This window comes from Phaethon lepturus, unplaced genomic scaffold, assembly GCF_000687285.1.
Source record: "Phaethon lepturus isolate BGI_N335 unplaced genomic scaffold, ASM68728v1 scaffold5994, whole genome shotgun sequence".
Lineage (NCBI taxonomy): Eukaryota > Metazoa > Chordata > Aves > Phaethontiformes > Phaethontidae > Phaethon > Phaethon lepturus.
The window spans coordinates 111749-133017 of NW_010533873.1; the positions used below are offsets into that span (position 1 = coordinate 111749).

The following is a 21269-nucleotide window of genomic DNA, read 5'->3' on the forward strand; positions in this document are numbered from 1 at the left end:
CACAGCCAAAGAATGAATATTCAACTGTGATTTACTCCCAATGAAAGAAAGAGTTGAGCAGAGTCCCTCAGTGCTCTGGAGCCCAGTATTATTTAGCATTTCCTTTAGTGACTTGGACAATGAAACACAGAGCAGTCATTAACTTTGCAGATGATCTCAAGCTGTCAACGGAGAGAAGCTCAAAGTACTTTGTTGAACAAGATTAGGATACAGAAGATCTTGATGAAGCAGTGGTGAAAATATAGGCTACAATTCATCAAGAGCAGGTGCAAAACACTATATTTAGGAACAATCAACGCCACAAATACAAGATGGGGAACAATACACAGCAGATCTGCAGAGAGAGATTTGGGGTTACAAGGGATCATGGAGCAAATGCAAGTAAAAAAACGCAATTCTGATGTGAATAAAGCAAATCATAATAGGGATATATAAAATGGAGTGTCATATGCAAGACACATGAAGTCCTCCCATCCTACTTCAGTCTGGCAAAGAGTGTCATATGCAAGACATGTGAAGTCCTCCCATCCTACTTCAGTCTGGCAAAGCCTCAGGTAGAGCAATGTAGTCTGCTTTTGGCCACTTCTAGAAAGATGGGGATTAACTGAAGATGGTCCAGAAAGCCACAAAGATGAGCTGAAGTCTAGAAAACACGGCCTATGAAGAGCGAAAGGATTAAAGGTGCTTGGTCCAGAAAAGAGCAGACAGGAAGGAGACATAAGTTTTCAAATCTTTCACAGAGAGGAAAATAGCAAATATTTCTCCATTTCTACAGGATATGGGACAAGAAGTAATGACTTAAGCCAGCTTGAAAGCCAGTCTGAAAAAACAGACTTCTATTGAAATTAGGAAGCACTTTCCGGCAGTATTGATGGCTAGGCAGTGGAATGAGTATCCAGGAGAACTGCAAATTCTTCAGCACTGGAGTGAGGCCAGGTAGGCGTGATAGTGACTTGGGCTCAAGGATGGACTAGATGACCTGTAGAGGTCTTTTCTAATTCTATTTTCCGTGGTTAAATTGGAAGTTCAAGACATAAGCCATCCTTGTTTTCTTGGTAAATATTAAGATGAAAAAGTCTGGGTGGCAAAAAGAAATCAACTCATTGACCTACTGAATTTCCAGCTGAGAAAGACGGGTGAAACTATTTTCTACTGTCTTATGTTAACAGTGGAAATAAAGTTTCTTCCAAATTTGCAGATGAATTGTACTGAGGACTGTGACGTACTCTCACACTATAATGCTGAGTATCCTGCAAGACCAGAATGCAAATCTACATGATCAGGTCAGAGTTATATCAAAAAGATGTATTGAATCAAATTTTGTTTGCAGTATTTAAAATTATCTGGAAAATCCTAATGTAACTTGAAACCCAACATTACTCTTTTTAGGAAGTGTCAATGTTCCTGCTGCTCCATCTCTCTAGGCTGAAGTCAAAAGTAAGTAAAACAACAAAAAATGCAAGCGCATGGAATCCTTCGGTCTTCAGTGTGGTGCAAAGCAGTATAGGCGCGCACCAACAAGAGCAAGGAGAGTGACATAGGGAAAATGTTAGTATAATCAATGGAACTACAATTCCAGTTTGAATTAGATAAAAATCACAATAAAATCAAGAAACTCTGTTACCGACAGAATTAATGATGGCATGATTAGAGAAGGAACTCATGGCATGTCAGTACTGAGGCTTCCAGAGGGAACAGGGGAAACATCACACAAAAATTTCTCATTTCTGTTTTCTTTACCATGCACTGTCAGTGCTGCAGTAGTCTTCTCATCTCCACACACACAGGTATACTCCCCAGCATCCTTGACTTCTAAAGCATGGATCAGTAGTTGTGCTGCAGTACCTTCCTGTCTCATAGTATATTTTTCACTCGATTTGAGCACTTTGTGTTTCTTTTTCCACTCCACAGAAGCAGCCCTAGATAGCTCACATTGTAGCGTGGCTGTTCCACCTTCTGTGGCTTCTTCATTCCTCATCTCTTTCGTGAAGCGTGGAGGCAAGGCTGAGGAGTTCAAAATGAGCAGAATGTATGACCACGGCAGCTATTCAAGTAACAATTCGTCTGTGGTCTGTCAACCACATGTGATAAGCAAAGCCCTCCCTAATCAAGTAGGATTGATAACCACTCTGAGAACTGTAAAGCAGTGACTTTGAAAAGATGGAAAACACCTTATTCATAAGTCAGAGCTACTTTTATGGCATGGTCTAAATGGAGAACCACAGCAGTCTCAACTTCTTCAGGCTCTGCAAGACTGAGCCCTACCTTACTTTGGGTATTGCCTACCACAATGGAAAATAAAGCCTAACTAGTGTCTAAGTTCTATCACAATGCAAATCATTACTGAAAAAGTTCATAAGTGAAACTATATTTGAGGCATCAATCTCACTTTTCCATGAGATTTCTCCACAGGTGGTGGTCTAGCAGAACTTGACCAGCAAATTATTCTGAAACACTGAAAACTGTATCAAAAATATCCCATCTCCAAATTGTAATATTCTCAACTTTTGGATTGTAACATCTTTACAACTAGCATCACAATAATATGATTTTCCTTTTTTAGCAACTACTACTGAACATGAGTATCAAAGAGATGAGTTAGTACCAAGATGAATATCTGAAAATTCTGCAGGGAACACCTGATCTGTGCCTGATACTGACCGGTGCATTCAGGCATTTATGCCCATGTCCAACCACATGTTGCTAAATTCATCAGAAACGGGGCTGCAATTTCAAAGCTGATACTACTATGCTCTTAAAAAACCAGCTGGTTGAAAATAATCCACTTAATTTGCTATATTGGTTTTTTTTGTGGGTTTTGGGTTTGTTTTTTTTTACCATTCACTTTTAAGGCAGCAGTGGTTCTCTGATCTCCGTAACAGCATGTGTAATCTCCAGCATCTGCCAGATCCAAATCACGGATCACCAGCTCAGCAACTGTGCCCTCGCATCTCATAGCGAACTTGTCTCTTGACTCCAGGGCTCTGTCTCCTTTCCTCCATTCCACGGCAGCCGCGGGCTTGTTCAGTTCGCAGCAGAAAGTGGCCGTGCCATTTTCTGTGGCTTCCACGTTCTTCAACTCTTTTTTGAAATGCGGAGGAAGGGCTGAAGATCACAGGTGAAGAAAGAGCACTTTAAAACTGAGGAAATACTGTGTCTTGACTCCTCCACAGGATCAAAACCCTTTAACCTCTAAAAGTTTTGGACTATGCAGTACCTGAGAGGCAAATGGGACATCCCTGCTTTATGCTTTGCAACTCACCGCAGTCAGCATGTCACAACTGATTTGGAAACCAGTGTTGTAAAACTATAATTCCAGTACTGGAAGGTATATTTTAAAGGCATTTTAAGATATAACAACAGAAATCTGATCCCAAGATGTCAAGGAACTATGCACAGCTCTGTCTTAAGATCAGATGAACAATTAAAACAAACACTCTGTTATTTAAAATTCCAGGCTGCAATGTATGATTCTCGCCTGCCTTTCTCAGCTGTTATCATAACAGAGCACCTTTTGATTCCGTTCACGAAAAACAAGTGAAATCTCAGTGATATGCCTAGAGAAATTAATTAATGGAAATACTGAAAGTGCTATTTATAACTTCACCAAGGTCTTCATTACCTGCTTCCAGATCCATTAACATGAAAGAACAAGGACTAAGAAAAGACTGTATGGTGCTATTTCTTAGTCCTAAGAGAAGGGCTTTCAGTAAAAGATGTTCCCAGTGGTTGACAGAGTTGTCATAACAATTTAAAACAATAGATGGGACCGAGACCAGTTTGTGATCCTGCATGAGATCACAGATGACAAAGCAGAAAACCCCTGTTAAACTTATGTCTTTTACCATGCACTGTCAGGGATGCAGTAGTCGTCTTGTCTCCGCACACACATGCGTAATCTCCTGCATCTTGTTCCTCCAGGCTATGGATTGTCAGCTCAGCAACTGTGTCCTTCAGTCTCATTTTGTACTTTTCGCTAGGCTTGAGCACCTTTTGCCCCTTCCTCCACTCCACAGGAGTGGCTTTAGTTAGCTCACACTGCAGAACAGCCGTCCCGTTTTCTGTGGCTTCCATATTGACAAGTTCTTTTTTGAACAGTGCAGGCAAAGCTATGGGATGTAATATAAACAGAGAGGACATCAAAAACATTAACCAGACCTTGAGGAACATAAGACTAGGTCCTGAGGCCAGTCCTTCACTATTACAGGAAAATATATCATATGCTCTTGAAAACTGCATCTATTAGAAAACTGCAGGATCTCACAGGGGTAATTGCCACCATGACCTGCCTCTAATGCTGACTTTTGTAGCGTGCTCATCATTTCCCAGCTGATTCCAGTAGTCCTCTCTCCCTGTTTCAGTCTGAATTAATCTACCTTGAATATTAACAACCTGACTTTTGATTGAAAGTCATTGCCCCAGGTGACAGCACTGCTAGCTGGAGATCTCTACCTTTCCTGATACCATAATTTATCTTTCTTGTTCAGAAAAAAAATTAGTAATAAAACTTCAAGTGCACCTTTAAGGCATAATGTCCAAGGACATAATGTCTCTAATAGCAGGAATACTGATTTTTTTCTAGCAGCATTCAGCAAGTTGCCTTGTGATGTGCCACCAAAGTAAAAAGGAAGCAACTTGCAGAGGGAAGAAAGTGCCAGCTCAGAGGAGGAGAGTAAGCTCCAGCTGGGAGAAAGAAGAGGAAGTAAAAGCGTGCAGAAAATCTGAGAGAAGAGACTTTTGCCTCCACAGTTTTACCCCTGTCCTTAGAAGCATCTTATCCTTAAGACATATCTCAAATAAATACTATTCTTTCATCTATTGGAATTATACATGAACAGTCTCTGGTGGAGGGGCAACCAAAGCTTCTCGCTATTCACCGTGGCAGAGATGGGAGCAAAACCCCTCTCACTTCTCCCTAAATCAGGACCTGCAGAATAATGGTTTGGGGTTTTCTTTTTAGAAAGTACTATTTCCTCAGCAGAGTATATCGCAGTCCCACAAAGGAGGACAGTCGTTCATTCCTGAATGGGAGAACCTCTCACTAACTGAGCTCAGTGTTTTTAAATATCATTCCTGCACGTTAAGCACTGAAATCTCTGACATTGGTGGGATGCAAGGAAAAAACCTCTGAGAAGAAGCTTGCCTTTGTGACTGCTCACTTTTGGCCTTACATACAGGTGCCTTTTTCACTTTTAAGAAGTGAAGACTAAGATTGGAAACTCTCACAGCTCTTCTTTACTTTGCTATAAAGCCACCAGTTTCAAACTGACAGAGAGTGGGGTGAAACACAGCCAGCAGAGCAAGAAAATGCTGCAGAATCGACACATCAAAGGAGGTGGGAAAGAGACCTCTCAGAGGAAAGGGAGCTCCCTGAGATGCAGCTATCATAACGGAGAATGGCTTTTTACCATGGACTGTCAAGACAGCTGAGGTCTTCTGGTCTCCACACACGCAGGTATATTCTCCTGTATCGTCTACCTCCAGATCTCGGATCAGCAGCTCTGCAGCGGTATCTTCTTGTCTCATCCTATACTTATCACTTGGTTTGAGTGTCTTGTCCCCTTTTCTCCACTCCACCGGGACACCGACCTTGCTCAGCTCACAGTGCAGAGTGGCTGTTGCACCATCTGTGGCCTCTCTGTTCTTCAATCCTTCTTTGAAAAATGCAGGCAAAGCTGAAGGACAACAATACGAGCAGCGAGATGTAATGCTCCAAAGAGTTAAAATTAAACACTGATGTTTAATTGTCCTTTTCCCTCTTATCTTGACCTGATTTATCAATACAAGAACATAGATTGTCAATAATCTTCATGAGTCAGTATGAGGAAAAAATGCCATCACCGGGAAAAGATTCAATGCTTGCACTAATCTGTAGAGATATTTTACATGCACTCAGAGTCAAAAATCAATACAGACAAAAGAAGAAAACCCAATTTTTTTCCTGGGAAATTTCAAGCAAAAAGAATAAATATTAATTTGAAATTTCTGAAAAAAAATTGTTTTTCTTAGATAATGTTTTAAATCATAATGGGAGGATGTTTGCTATGTTTTCACATTCTTAAGCAAATGAAAAGACGTTGTCCTTTAAAAAAATGAAACACGGGAGTTTCATTCTAAGCATCAGTTTGAAATGAAATCATTCATTTCAATACATGGTGGGAAAACAAGCATTTTCACCTGAACTGACATATCCTTTCAAACATGTCAGTTGCAGTTAAAATCAAAGTTTTCCCTGGGAACGGTTGTCCATTAGAAGGTTTGGGCTTGCTTTGCACAGGAGAGCAACTGAATGCCATGACAACTGGCTGGTACGTATAAAAGCATCTCTTTGTCCCAGGAATGGAGGATTAATACGATTCTAGAATAAGATTCCAGGGAATAACCTAACCTTTGGGAATTTTATGAAACCTTAAAGTCCTTAAGTCATAGTCCCTTTGAAGGCAACCCATTTTACTTGGCCTGAACACAACGGGGAGACTAATAAAGGAACTTTCAAGGGAAAACCCAAAATGATGGACCCTAATTAAAACAGCAGCAGCAATCTGGGTTGCTTATCTGTTTCTCTGAGCGTGCAGACTGATGCCCCTCTCGTGCCGTGCACCCTGGCCGCACAGATGCCAACAGGAGCACTTCCTTGGCACCAGTGAGCCGTGGACAAGGGCCTGGCAGAAGGAGGGAGATGGTAGGGCAACCAGTCATCTGTCCAACGGAACAGAGAAAACAAGATAGTTACTTTTAGCACGTGTCTTGTTTTGTTAGTTTTACCATGTACTGTTAAAATTGCCATAGTCTGCTGGTCTCCGCACACACAGGAATAATTTCCAGCATCCGTCGTGTCTAGATTTTGGATTATAAGCTCAGCAATGACACCTTCTCGCTTCATTTTATACTTGTCACTTGATTTGAGGGTCTTGAATCCCTTCTTCCACTCCACATTAGCAGCAGCCTTGTTCAGCTCACAGTGCAGGGAGACACTTTTACCTTCTGTGGCTTCTTCATCTGTCAGTTCTTTGGTGAAAAGAGCAGGCAGGACTGCAGAGTAAATGCAATATGGACACGGCATCAAAGCCTGACCCACGATCTACTCACTCTCTTCACTTATCTCCCTGAACCTGCATGTCACTGAAGCCAGAAGACCTTCTTCACGCTCCAGGATTATCTTCCAGTCTCTAACATTTCAAAAGAGATTTCAGTCTGATTTTTAATTTTTTTCTCCTCACACTTTAAAACTTGCTTTAAAAGCAAGTCAGTCAAGCTGCAAACTTAGTTGACAAGTCATCTATCCTTTATGTTATAAACCGTAAAACCAAAGGGGGAAAATTAGAGGCTGTATTTCAATATGAGACCCAAAGCATTTTGTTTCCTTTCAGAAAAACAGCAGTTCTACAGAAGTGTCTGATTCATGGCACTGTCTGTATTTTTATAAATACAGCCCCTTAAAACAGAGCAGTTACAAACATGCTGTCAGCTTTCTGCAGAGATAAAGTATATGCTTTGGAAGAGTTAAGCCAAAATTGGTAAAAAACAGCTGGGAATAGCCGGAGAATAAAAAGGCAATTTTTCATTAAGATAGTCCTTGAGTAGCAACATACAGTGTAAGTTACAAAAAGGAAATACTGTTCCCACTTTTAGGTCAATCCCTGTAGGAAAACTTCTAAACAAGCAGCTATACTGGGCTGGGAGTTGGCTCCTCCAACTCCCTAGGAGGTTGCGTTGAGTTGGGGACCCGTACTCCACTTGTCATTTAAACATAGCACCTAGGAAGACAAATAGCACATCAAGAGGGCATCGGGTGAAAGGAGAGAGAGAGAAGGAAAACAGGATAGAAAAATTGATCAGCGGGGGGAGGACAGAAAGTGTACTGGGACTGGATGAAACAGGAGAAAAAGGAGGAGAGAGTTTGGAATTATACAGGTTTGCTTGGGGCATGTGCTGAGAATTTCTTTTTACCATTTACTGTCAAAGTAGCCGTAGTCTGTTGGTCTCCACACACACAGCTGTAATCACCAGCGTCTGCCAAATCCAAATCCTGGATCATCAGCTCCGCGAAGGGACCTTCCTGCTCTATTTTGTATTTTTCACTCGGTCTGAGGACCATATGCCCCTTTCTCCACTCGACCAGGGCCGATTTGCTGAGTTTACAGTGCAACGTGACTGCCTCCCCCTCTGTAGCTTCCTTGTTCAACATTTCTTCTTGGAAGAGGACAGGCAAGGCTGAAGGATGCAATACCAACAGAGAAGGAATCAGCACTAGATCGAAATGAACCGGACTCTGCTGTGGGTCCCTGGGCCGCAGTGTATACGTTTAAACAAAAATGTACTATTTCTAGGTGGACACAGTTGAAAGGGGGATAAAACCTCCTACAGTTGAGAGAAATGAATTACAGAAAACAATATACAACATAGCTGTGCTGTCTCAAAGAAAAAAAAAGGGAGTATTCTCTAATAGGGTGACCCTTTGGCAGCACAGAGCCGAGAACATGAAACCTCTAAGAAATCACCAAGCTTTGGATGACCAGCAAATGCTGTCAAACATGTTAAGTTTGGGGCTTAATGAGAAACACGGGTAGAACATGGGTTACCATTCACTCTCAAAGCAGCTGTTGTCTTCTGGTCTCCACACACGCAGGTATAGCTCCCAGCATCCGTCAAGTCTAGGTCTTGGATTATCAGCTCAGCAAAACGCCCTTCCCGTCTCATTTTGTATTTGTCATTTGGCATCAGCACCTTCCCGTCCTTCCTCCACTCGACCGAGCCCGCTGCCCGGCTCAGCTCGCACTGCAGCGTGGCCGTCCCGCTCTCGGTGGCTTCCTCGTTCTTCAGCTCTTTTTTGAAACGGATTGGCAGGGCTGGGAGATGCAGAATGAAAAGGGATTGCAACCCAAGGCCCTGCCCAGATCTCTGGTCAGAGGCTGAATCGTGATTTATCATATGACTACCTAAGCTTTATGCTAACACCCTTATCCTTAAACACATCCTGCTTTTTTTTGTGGCTGGTAAAAAAAAAAAAAAATAAATCTCTAGTAAATCGTTCTGTGGGAATCAAAGTACGCATGATCTTGATTGGGATCATGCATACAAATGACAAACTCATCCTCATCATTAAAGGTGATGGAACCCTCCTTAACAGAAATTCCCAAGGAATCTTATGTTTCCGTAATAATTCAGGAAAACATACATGCATGTCAGCAACCTTCACTTGAGGGAAGGTGAGAAGACAAGACAACACACACAGCACATTGGGCATAATAAAAGCTGATCACGGGTGGAGACTGGGGAAAGGAGTGACGTGGCAACATGGAAAAGTGGAATGATGAAAAAAGTAGAATCAGGACGTAAAGGTAGGTGTTGTGAGGGAATATACAGAAAGGAGGAGGGAAGAGATGGACAAAAGCGTTCCAGAGTTTCACTGGATATTTCTGACTTTTTACCATTCACTGATAAGGCTGCTGTGGTTTTTTGGTTCCCCACTACACATGTATAGTCTCCAGCATCTTTTGGGTCCAGATCGTGGATCAGCAGCTCAGCCACCCTGCCCTCCTGCCTCATCCGGTACTTGTTACTCGGCCGGAGGAGAGCGTGCCCCTTCCTCCACTCCACGGGGGCCTCTCTGCTCAGCTGGCATCGCAGGGTGGCCGTCCCTCCTTCCACCGCTTCCACGCTCTTCAGCTCTTCTTCGATGAGCGCAGAGATGGCTGGGGAATGAAGCGTTCTCATTTTACTTTAGGAGCATCGTTGCCAACTGGTGACCTCATAGAGGACTTAAAAGCAAAACAAATTCTCTTGGCGCAGCTAATAAGCTCTGATCTACCTGCACCTCCAGGACTCTACTTGCATTTACAATAGCATGCCATGAGTTTGGGGGGAAATAAAAACAAAACAATTATTTCCCAATAATTAGAATATCAAGGTAATTACCCTTCTGCTGCCCAAATGCCGATGGTCACAGACGCGTGAAAAACTTACTGAGAAAGTACAGAAGAGAATTGCATAGTCTTTAACAAATTGTGTAGCTGAGGCCCTTCTCGCCTTCCAGCTTAAAGCTCAGACAAGCACCTCTGTCCAGAGCAGAAAGCAGCACCGTTACTTCAGCGGCAAGGAAAGATACCTTATTATCGGGTATATTTGTTTGCTATGTTTTAGCACGAAGTTATTGTCCTAGAAAACAGAGAACATAATGGACCCAGCCAGAGCTGCCTTTTGTTTGTACTGATCCCTTTTTGTTCCAGCATGCTCACTATAAATGTGCAGGAGCTAGCAGGGCCATGGCAAGAACAACAACAAATGGTCACAAGCAGGTGTCTTATTCCTACCATGGACTTTGACTTGGGCCGTGGTCTGCTGGTCTCCAGTGTCACAGGTGTATCTTCCCGCATCTTCTGGCTCTGCATTATGAATCACCAGCTCTGCCACTGTCCCCTTCTGCTTCATTTCATATTTGGCACTTGCCTGGAGCGTGGCTTCTCCCTTCTTCCACACCACGGTGGCATCAGCTTTTGTGAGTTCGCAGCGCAAGGAGACAGATTTCCCCTCTTCCATTTCTGTGTTCTCCAGGGCTTGTTTAAAAAGGACAGGCACAGCTAGAACACAGAACCAGGGATTAGGACATGCCTTCTTGACCTGCTGTACAAGTGCCCCATGATAGCTGTCACCTTTTAAAACCAGTCCTAGACCCTCCTTTGGCTGTGCAGCACCAAAATGATTCAGCCTGGGAGCAGGAAGAAATCTCTCCCCCAGATGTTGTCATCTCACTGTGGATTCCTAGCAGTATGGAGGAAGTTTCTCTCATCTTTAATAAGGAGCCCATCAGAGCCCTCTGGGCATCCTCACCAATGAGTTCCCTGCTGCTGCAGGGCTCCGAGGCACTTTTCATGCCCTCTCTCTCCCCTTCTCTCTGCTCCAGCACATATTACTTTCGCTATACCATTAAAGGTACTGTGTTGGTTTAAGGGCACTGGGGAGGAGTGCAGACGCCATCTGAGAGCCTTTAAAAAGGATGCTTTGGGGACTTTGGGGGTCTAAACATTCATCAGTTGGCCACCTGCAATTTGCCAGGGACTGGACTTATGTTGCCATGTTCTTGTGCTCCAGTGCTCCTGGTCTGCCCCTCACTCCAGTCTCAATCACAGCCATGTAAAATAGCTGATAGGTCAGAACTATGGCATGTAGGGTATAGAAAATGAACCATGGCACGTTGGGTATAGGAAATGAACCCTCTGCACTTACTTATTTTCTGCTCAGCGGGAAGTTACGGATTTAAAGTCCCAGACGCACAACATGAGAGCGCAGGAGTGAAATACGCACAGGTGCTTACGAGTATGCAACTTCCCCGTTAAACGTGGTGTATGAGTTTGTAGATGGCACTGCCACAAAGTGCTGTGTGTTATGTTTAATAGAAGCTCTATTATGCAATGCATTAAGAAAGCGTGGCAACGTACATAACTCTGCCTACCATTTACTTTCACCCGAGCAGTGGTCTTCATTTCCCCAGTGCTGCAGGTATAGTCCCCAGAGTCTATCGATTTGACATCCTGAATAATGAGCTCTGCCACAGTACCATGCTGCCTGAATTCGTACTTCTCACTGGCATAGAGAACAGTGTCTCCTTTCATCCATTTCACTGGGGCATCAGGTTTGCTGAGCTCACAGGTCAGCTTGACTTGTTTTCCTTCTTTAGCTTCTTCATTTTGGAGCTCTTGCTTGAAAAGAACCGGTATTTCTGAAAAAGAAAATTGCAAATGTTTAAGGAAACTCATGAGATTGGAAATCACTTTTCCCTTTTTCTTTCAGACTTCGTTATTCAGATAGAAAATCACAGGAATGGAAAAGCACTAGCAAGCAGTAAACGGATTCTGACAACTCACATCTGGCTGCCAGCACTCCATAGCAGCAAAAAAAAATATGTAAGACCATATGCTTATTTTCCTGTTAACCACTATGTGTACTGCTGAAGACGTTGATATTATTACTGTTGTCATTATTAACATTAGTGGCAGATGCTGCACTGCTATAAATGACACAAACAGTGTGTTGCAGTGTTGCAGATGGGTGGTCAGAGCTGGACCACTGGCACAAAAAACGTAAAGCTTTACTGAGGTCAACTCCCACGTAACACAGAAGACACAAAGAAATGGCAAAGCACTTTCTGCCATTACCAGCAGTATGGATTTCTCATTATAAAAAAAATCCACAACGTATTTTTATCAGACATAAATACAGACTTAAAAACAACACGGAGCAAACACAGAGAGGAAAGCAGAGCTGTACATGAAAGGCTCCCTGTGGAGCTTCCTATGCAGGCTCTGTCACAGCCTGGGATTCAAGGCTTTAAGGTGAGCCAGTGTAGAGAAGGCACTTACTGGGAAAAAAAACACTCAGGTGAAGTGTTTTCACCTCAGATCACAAAAAAACCCAAAACAATTTCTTCCTGGCATCTGCTGTCTTACAAATGTGCAAGTCAGCTACTGATTCATGATGCAGTTGTCTCGTGGCTGTTGATAAGCTACAGCCTATTCTTCTGTTCCCCTTTTACCTCTAGTTTGGGACGCTCAGTGTCACATGGCTATCGACTTTTTTTTTTTTTTTTTGCTATTTTTGCATTCTACTGTTCTGATGTGATAAAGGAAAGCTACAACAGTGCAATTTGTTGTAGGCATCCTTATGACTTGACTCTTCACGTCTACTGGTGATCTGAGTCTATGTGTTTAAATCCTACACCTACCCACACCCTTCTTTGTGAAGGGAAAAATGGAGCTGTTGTTTAACACTCATTGTGAGTGCTTTTTTTTCTAACAGAAAAAAATCCTCTTCATCATGGGTGAGATCCAGGTCCTACTAAAGTCAACATAGACCTTTCTTTTTTGTGTAACAGGTAGTGGGAAAACATCTTAGTACTAGTGAAAGACGTAGCAAATCTGAACCATTAACCATCACATTTCTTTTTCATTACATCATCAAGGTTTTCTCTTGCCCTGCACAGCAGATCTCAGCCTAAGCTGGCTTGTTTCTTTGCGCTCTAGATAAATACTGTGAGCATCTTGCCTTTCCACTTCGTGCTCTGAGGTTCAGGTTAACTATTCCAGCGACCCAAATGCTTTTTGTTCGCACTGACTTCTCTAATCCAGGCGCAGCTTCCGACCTGCCCTCCCTAAGGGCGTTAAGAAGAGCTGTGTGCAGGATATCCACTGGTCAAGCTAAACCCAGCCTGTGCCATAGCAACCTCCCTGTACCTGCTCAAGCCTGCCCGTGTGAGTGAGCGATTTTGCTCATGGAAACTGAGCTCCTCCTCATCCTCGGGCTGGGGCAGTGACTCAGGACAGGCGGGAGCGATTATAACGTGGGTAGCAGATGAGCCCGGTTCTGGCACGGCTCAGACCCAACGCTTACCTAACATACTTGGTGCTTATCCAGTGTGCTCAGGGAAGTACGCTAATGTCTCATGTGTCTAAGAAGAGAACTTTTGCTTCAGCTCAGACAACAACCCTCTAGATAGCACCTCCTCCCTGATCACACTCTTTGGGTGCATCACTGTCAGTAAATTTGGCTGCCTAAAGCAATTACCCAGACAAATATGCGTGTGTGAGCTCCTTCCTTGGACAGTGCCATCAGTGGAGACAGCTTCAGAAGGTGATTCATCCTTTCTCTGGATTATCTCTTAGATCTCCTACAGAGACACCCACTTTCCTCTGCTGACCCATTGCACTCTGCTCTAGAGAACTCAGGCACTTAACTTTCACAGAGCTAAAACTGGGTAAAATGCAGGATTTTCCTATTTCACATTCTGTCTCCTCTCTGGGTGCTGTCCCGCATGACTTGATGAGAACCTCTCCTGCACTGCGCTGCAAATTCATGAGGTTCCTTTTCAGTATAGTTTCCCATTTTTATAATTTTAATTTATTACTCTGACCTCATTGTTAGGTGACAAGTTAGGACCCAAACGATCATTCCAAATGTTCTTACCCTTGACAGTAATAACCGCACTACTTTTAGCTGCTCCAGCCTCACACTCATATCTGCCACTGTCTCCTTCTTCTGCCCTGTGAATGACAAGCTTGGCTTCAAATCCCGACCGGCTGATGTTATACTTGGAAGAATTCCTAAGGCTCTTCCCGTCTTTGCACCACTTTACAGGGCTGTCTGATTTGGAGGTTTCACAGTGAAGGATCACATCCTCTCCCTCAGTGACTTCAGTATCAACCAGCTCCTTTGTGAAGATGCAGGGCTTCTCTAGAATCACATAAAAACCGTCTGAGATTTTTCAGAAAAGGTGCGGATTTTCAGATCACAAGTAATCTGTGAGATTTACATCCAGGATTACTTGTATCAAAATTACAGGTCAAGGTTATTAACAAATAATTTGGTGTTCATGGCTAAAAAGCCCTCAGGAAGGCAACCAGTCATGCCATAAATGTTGTTTTGTAAATATCTAATGCATCAGGGAGAAACCGAGAAGACAATATCCCCATTGAAGAACATAAATAAGATATCTCCCACATCTCGCTAAATACGAACAAGATGGAGACATGATATTCCTAAACCCTTTTCCATGTGAGCTGATTAGTTTGAGCCTTCTAACTGAATGTTGAAAAGTTAATTCTGCATGAAGTGAGGGGCAATACAGGTTTCTCAAAGACAAACATCTAGAGCAGGTCTCATCTCATCAAGTATGAGTCCTCTAAAAACCAAACATATAGCCCAGATTGGTCATGCAGGGTATTTCCATAGCCGCTGGAAGATGACAGACCCTCCAGAGACCAGATATTCCCTTCCACAATAGGTCATTAGGACAGAGAGGATGAACTGCTCTCTGGAAGTACTTATCTTTCTACACAGCTTATAAAAGTAGCCTAAGCTAGATACCAATAGCAAAATTGGCCAAGGTAGGTCTTACCCCCCCTAGCTTAATACTTTTTTATTCATAAAAATCCAATCAATCTGGAGACCAAAACCTGGTTTTGGTACTATAGCATCACATATTAGTGTTACCAGAAGGACTTAGCCTTTTGCAAACAAAACCTTTCATTTGCCTTCAGAAAAAATCTGTTTGAATTTCTGTAGCATGGCAAAATTCGGGCACATTTAGAAAAAAAGTTCTTTGCAAGAAAAATGGTGATTCTGAAAAGAATGAGAATATGGTCTGACACAGTGGAGACTGTGTGTTTTACATCTCTGGACAATGAGAAATATTTATGTTTCTAGTAAGAAAACCCCTCTCTAATCCTGCAATCTTGCGCTGTCTGGCATGGGTTTTATTCCCTCTCTATAGCAGTAGACTAACTGCAGTTTTTAACTCCGTTTAACTTTTCCAGAGAAAGCAATTAATTTTCAACAATGAATAGCAGAGAACACGTGTAATGTTGCCTTTCAAACAATGAAAACTAAATTAAAAACTTACTGGTTGCACTTTTTTTTTTCCTTGAACTAATTGTTTTCTCCTCATTTATCATCACCCTACCACTCTGCTCAAAGGAAACGGGACAAGGCATCCCATGTACCATCACTACAGTATAACATTCCCATCTAAGGTCAAATAAACACACTGAGAGTTGTCCTGGATTACAAAGTGTTCATTCCCCAGCCCTAGCTTCATTATATATGTGATGCTTTCTTGAATGTATACAGATATACGTATGACAGGGCCAAATTTGTAGCATTGTTGTTCTTTTTTTCATCTGCCCATGTTAACCCGTGCTTATTTCTATGCATTCTTTCCTCTCCTGTGGTTTTTATGGTTGAATTACCTTTAACAACCAAACTGGCAGAAGTTTTCTTATCACCAGCTTCAAATGTAATGACCCCCGAGTCCTTCAGTGAGAGTTTTTTCAACGTTAGCAAGTGATATCCACCAGGATGAGACTGGATCTCATTAAGTTCATTGGTATGGAGTGGGGTTTTATCCAAAAACCACTGCACTTTGCTATAGTCTACAGGAGAGATTCTGCATTTGAACATGGCAGATTCTCCTTCTACCACAGTGACATCTTCCAGGTCTTCTGTTATTAGCACTTTCTGGCCTGAAAGGAACATAGATACATCAATTACTGGAATCTTCAGTTTCTAGCATGAAAATTGATACGGAAAACTGCAAGATTTCCCGTGTGAGTATTTCAAGAAAGAAATGTGTTCATGGTATGGAAGACTGAAGCACAATTCCCCTGTTATTGAACACAAAAACCATTTTACACAGGGAGATAATATATACAGGACTCACACCAATATAGGATGAAGACAACTTCAAAGCACCAGAACACATATAGCAGAACAAGCAGCTAGTACAATGCAAATCTGGTGTTATAAACTTTCTCCTAATGGAACTACCTGGAAAGGCTGAAAGGATGTGGCTCTGACAGCCCCACTGGGCTCTAGACATCACTGAGCAGATGACCCCTCCCATGACAACCCCTCTGTTTTTCTAGAGCAAATATAACTTGCTTTCTATGGGACAGGACCACCCAGACCACACTTTTTTTGAGCTTAGTCCAACCATAAACATGGTGGGAAGTGGAGAGAGTGTCTGACTGCAGCATTAGTAAAAAGAAACAAAACAGCCCTGAAAACCTGTCTGTACAGATATAGATAGATATACACTTATCTCAATAAATAAATGAAATAATATTTATACGGTCACTCTATACAAAGATACACCTGGTGTTGCTCCTACTTACCAAGCCAGTACAGGGAATTTTGACTTTTTTCTTTAACTTTGTGACAGAGAAGTATTTTTTCACTCAGAAAAGTTGCTGTTAGAAACCACACACTGAACTCAGGTAGCTCAGGTCCTGCGGCCATGATGAGGATTAAGCACAATTCTTTGCTCCTTAAGGCTGCTCTGGCAGATGATCAGAGGTGGAGGAGTCTGGCTCGATCCCCTAGTCTTTAATAACTAACTTTAATAATTAACAAGTGGACCCTGCCACTACATCTCCATGTGACTATTCTTGAATCATTCCGCCTATTCTCTTCATGGCTTCAACAATTTCAGCTCGGGGCTCCAGTGGGGGAACTGTGAGGAGCAGTAACAAGCAGACCTCCCTCCTTCCCCTTAAACGCTGCCCTGCTGTTAGCATTGGCCACCACAGCTCATTTACTGCCTGTAGCATCAAATGAAAGCTGCTTGGGTTGTACTCTTCAGCTGGAGGATGTAACTCATCTCTAAGGTTCAGAGGGACATTAAGCACTTAAAGATCAATGGATCACTCATTCACCCATCCCCTCTTAGAAACCACTACTGGAAAAACTCATTAAGAGATACGGAGAAAAGCCTGGAGGCAGAATAATTTTCCCCTAGTCTAATAGCAGGCACCATGAATCATATCCATCCTATGTTCACACAGGAACACCAGCCTCTCCTCACATCAGCATTTTGGGTTTGAAATCATACTCAAAGCACTCCAGGTATAATTGCTTCCAATAGACAAATTGCGCTGCATGTCCAGTTCCATGTTGCTATATTTTTATCCGCGTCCTGCACAGTGTATAGAATCATAGAATGGTTTGGGTTGGAAAGGATCTGCAAAGGTCATCTAGTCCAACCCCCCGCAGTGAGCAGGGACATCTTCAACCACAGCAGGTTGCTCAGAGCCCCGTCCAACTTGACCTGGGGTGTTCCCAGGGATGGGGCATCCACCACCTCTCTGGGCAACCTGGGACAGGGTTTCACCACCCTCATTGTCAAAAATGTCTTCCTTCTATCTAGTGTAAATCTCCCTTCTTTTAGTTCAAAACCGTTACCCCTTGTCCTATCTCAACAGTCCCTGCCAAAAAATCTTTCCCCATCTCTCTTATCATCCCCTCTCAGCCCCAGCAGCTGCAGGAAGGTCTCCCCGGAGCCTTCTCTGCTCCAGGCTGAGCCCCCCCAGCTCTCCCAGCCTGTCCTCCCAGCAGAGCTGTTCCAGCCCTCGGAGCGTTGCTGGGGCCTCCTCTGGCCCCGCTCCAGCAGGTCCGTGTCTCTCCTGTGCCGAGGGCTCCAGAGCTGGACGCGGCACTGCAGGGGGGTCTCCCCAGAGTGCACTAGCTGTGTGCTCCTTATTCCTTTTGCTTCTGGCATATACGTCATGAGTGACACAGAGCCAGAAATCAGCGGTTCTGCTACCCGTACGCTTAGAAGTAGATCTGCCTGTGCATGTAATGTTTCCTGGTGGAGAAACAGGACGTACAATCATACTCCTCTCATGCATACCTTGCACAACGAGCTTGGCTCTGGACTGGGCATCACCGATGTCGCAGGTGTAAGTGTCACTGTCACTTTTCTCCAAGTTATTTATAGTCAGCTGCAGGATTTGTCCTTTCTGCGTCATCTCGTATTTCTTGCTAGCTCTGAGTTCAGCTATGCCTTTCCTCCAGACCACAGAGGGTGCAGCTTTCTCACTCTGGCACATAAAAACTGCAGTTCCATTTTCATCGACTTTTAGATCTGAAAGTTCCTTGACAAAATAATTAGGTTTTTCTGGAAGGAAGAGAGAGAGAGAGAGAGAGAGATTTGCTACCCAAACAAGTCCTGTGCATACAGAGTGGTCTTGAATCCTCTCTGCCCAGACTTGTAGAATCACAGAAAATAGAGGTAGAAAGGATCTGAGAAGATCACCAGGCCCACCTCATGTCACAGGGCATATCAGATAAAATATTTCCAGAAGATACCTGGAAAGTTTAATGCCATTGTAGAGGTGCTGGTGAGACCTTATCTGGCAGACTGAATACCGTTTTGATCACCTGTGTTCAAAAAAGACTAATTCAAACTACCAGTTTTTATTGGCTCATTATGGAGCACATAAGATTCTTCAATACCTACAAGGTGATTTTCAGAGGGTTTTTTTAAAAGCTTTTAATCCATGAATTTTTTTGAAAATTGATCCTGTTTAGGGAGATAGGAGAACAGCTCCCACAGGTTGTAGATATTTACCCCAACTTCTGTACATGCCAGCCCTATGCATCCTTCAACTGACCTTGCACTGTGATCCTGGCTTTCGTTTTAGAGACCTCTGTCTCACAGGTATACTCCCCACTGTCCTTGACCGTGGAGTCATGGATGATCAGAATGGCCCGTGTTCCCTCTTGGTGCAAGTCATATTTCTGGCTTTTTCGGATTGCTTTGCCATCCTTGTACCACCTGATGCTCACGTCAGGTTTCGACAATTCGCAGCTCAGGCTGATGTCCTGCCCCGCTGCTGATGTTTTATCCTCCAGCTGTTTCGTAACCTCAGTAGGTTTTTCTGAAGAAGTCGGGGAGGGGTGGGGAGAAAGGGAACTTTGAATAAAAATCATGATCACTATATGGTTGGGGTTTTTGCAATTCAAATATATGATAAGTTTTCACATTCCCCAACAAATGATTCATGTTACGTTAGGGAAGGGAGAGAAAAAACAGTATTGCTCTTTAGTACATACTAATTGAAGCTATGGGTTCTCAGTCAATATCAATGATTGCTTAGAGGAACTGAGGTCTTGTCCCATTTCAGGGGATGTCATTTTGTCATCACTGAGGTTACTGTAGATGTGCAGTTATGGTGGGATCTATCTCACTAAATACGGACATCTACGCTCTAGAGATATGTGGCAGAGACACTCACGCCAGGGCTGCTCTACAGCCAGCAGTGATCCGCTGAGTACAGGCAACAGGCTTCATGAAACAATTTATTTTGTCCTTAATAGGTCTAACTGGATGATGAACCATGCCTGAAAACTACCTATTTCTCCTCTCCATGGGTTACCCAGGGAGCCTTGGGTGATTGTCTCATATGCACACAGTCTGGGTAGTAATTGACTGTATAATTACACCACCCAGTGTATTCTGCAGCTCTCAAATATCTGTAAGAAGCTTCAGCCTTTCACTTGTTTTTAAGGAAAAATCTCAGTGCTTCAAGGCTCACAGAGAAGCCTGCTATTCAATTAGATCACAAGAGTTTGCCTTCATGGTTTATTGACATACCTTATGAAAAGACACCCAAGAAATCAAACCCCAGAACCTTTCTGATCTCATTACCTTTCACAACCAGAGAAGCCTTGGAAGTTAGACCCCGGGCAGTGAAAATTACTTCCCCAGAATCGTCAGGAATCACGCTTTTGATACTGAGCGTATATTTCCGACCCATGTTAGAGGCTTTAAATCGCCCACCACTTTCCACTTTGCTCCCATTTAGCATCCAGTTGAAGTCATCAATGCTTTCATGAGACAAAATACACTCAAAAATGCAATCATCTCCCTCCTGGATTTCAGTGTTCTTCAGCCGTTTGGTGATGCCGATGTTCAGTTCTGGAAGACAAAAACTAGGTTAATACAAGGATAAAAGTTTTTTATGATTGACATTAGTAGTAACGACATTTTTAGCTCATCAGTCTGACTTGTCTATAGGATTGGCAGGACAGCACTGCATTCCTTGCAGATGTATTTGACATGGGAAGGATTTTTCAGACATTATCCGCTCAGAATCATCACAAAAGCATAGAAAAAATGTTCATGTGAATTCCCTGGCTTTGTTCTGGAAGGACTGCATGGAGAACAGCTTACTCTATGGAGAAAAGTCAAAATTATTAGCTAGAGGGGGGAAAAGCTGTCAAACAGGAAGCCTCTGGGATGTTCTGTGAGGTTTCTCTCCATGCTAATATGAGAAATGGGTTGTTTGTGTTTGGTAACTTGTTACCATCCTACCCCTCCTGGTGTTCTAATCAGACAAATTCAAAATTTTTCTCCTTATCAATATGAGTGTGAAAGCCATGAACACTCCTCCTTCCTTGAAGGACCCACAAGGATGAGAGCACAGGCTGAAGTCCTGGGTTCTTCAATGGGCAATGTTGGCCTACTTTTGTGTTCCCACAATGGAGTCTGAATTAATAGCTGGAAAACATGAAACACAAGCTGCTTGGGGATGTGGGGTTTTTTTTGACGTGTGATTTTCACTGAAACACCAGATACACTTACATCAAAGAGTAACAGGGGTTATTCAGACATCACCGAGTTATGTGAGGTTCATGGAATCATAGAATCATTTAAGTAGGAAAAGACCTTTAAGATGAAGTCCAATTGTAAACCTAGCACTGCCAAGTTCATCACTAAACCATGTCCCTAAGCATCATGTCATTTAAATACCTCCAGGGATGGTGGCTCAACAACTTCCCTGGGCAGCCTGTTCCAATGCTTGACAACCCTTTTGGTGAAGACATTTTTCCTAATATCTAATCTAAACCTCCCCTGGTGCAACTTGAGGCTGTTTCCCCTCCTCCTACCAATACCCACCTTTTTACAACCTCCTTTGTTTACATTGTAGGTTTTGGTT

The 21269-nt window shown here is 43.0% G+C and overlaps 1 protein-coding gene across 1 annotated transcript in view; it reads right to left on the reverse strand.

Annotated features, from left to right (window-relative positions):
- LOC104619452 (obscurin-like) overlaps positions 1-20248 on the reverse strand; it is a gene marked incomplete at its 5' end in the record, with an annotated part of 122615 nt that extends 102367 nt beyond the window's left edge. The window contains 12 exon segments of the mRNA XM_010285333.1: positions 1741-2004; positions 5409-5675; positions 6811-7032; positions 7951-8214; positions 8583-8849; positions 9432-9695; positions 10314-10580; positions 13960-14226; positions 15741-16013; positions 18179-18445; positions 18942-19208; positions 19979-20248. Of these exon segments, the coding sequence (XP_010283635.1) occupies positions 1741-2004; positions 5409-5675; positions 6811-7032; positions 7951-8214; positions 8583-8849; positions 9432-9695; positions 10314-10580; positions 13960-14226; positions 15741-16013; positions 18179-18445; positions 18942-19208; positions 19979-20248 (3159 nt within the window).
- Between the last annotated feature and the right edge of the window lie 1021 nt (positions 20249-21269).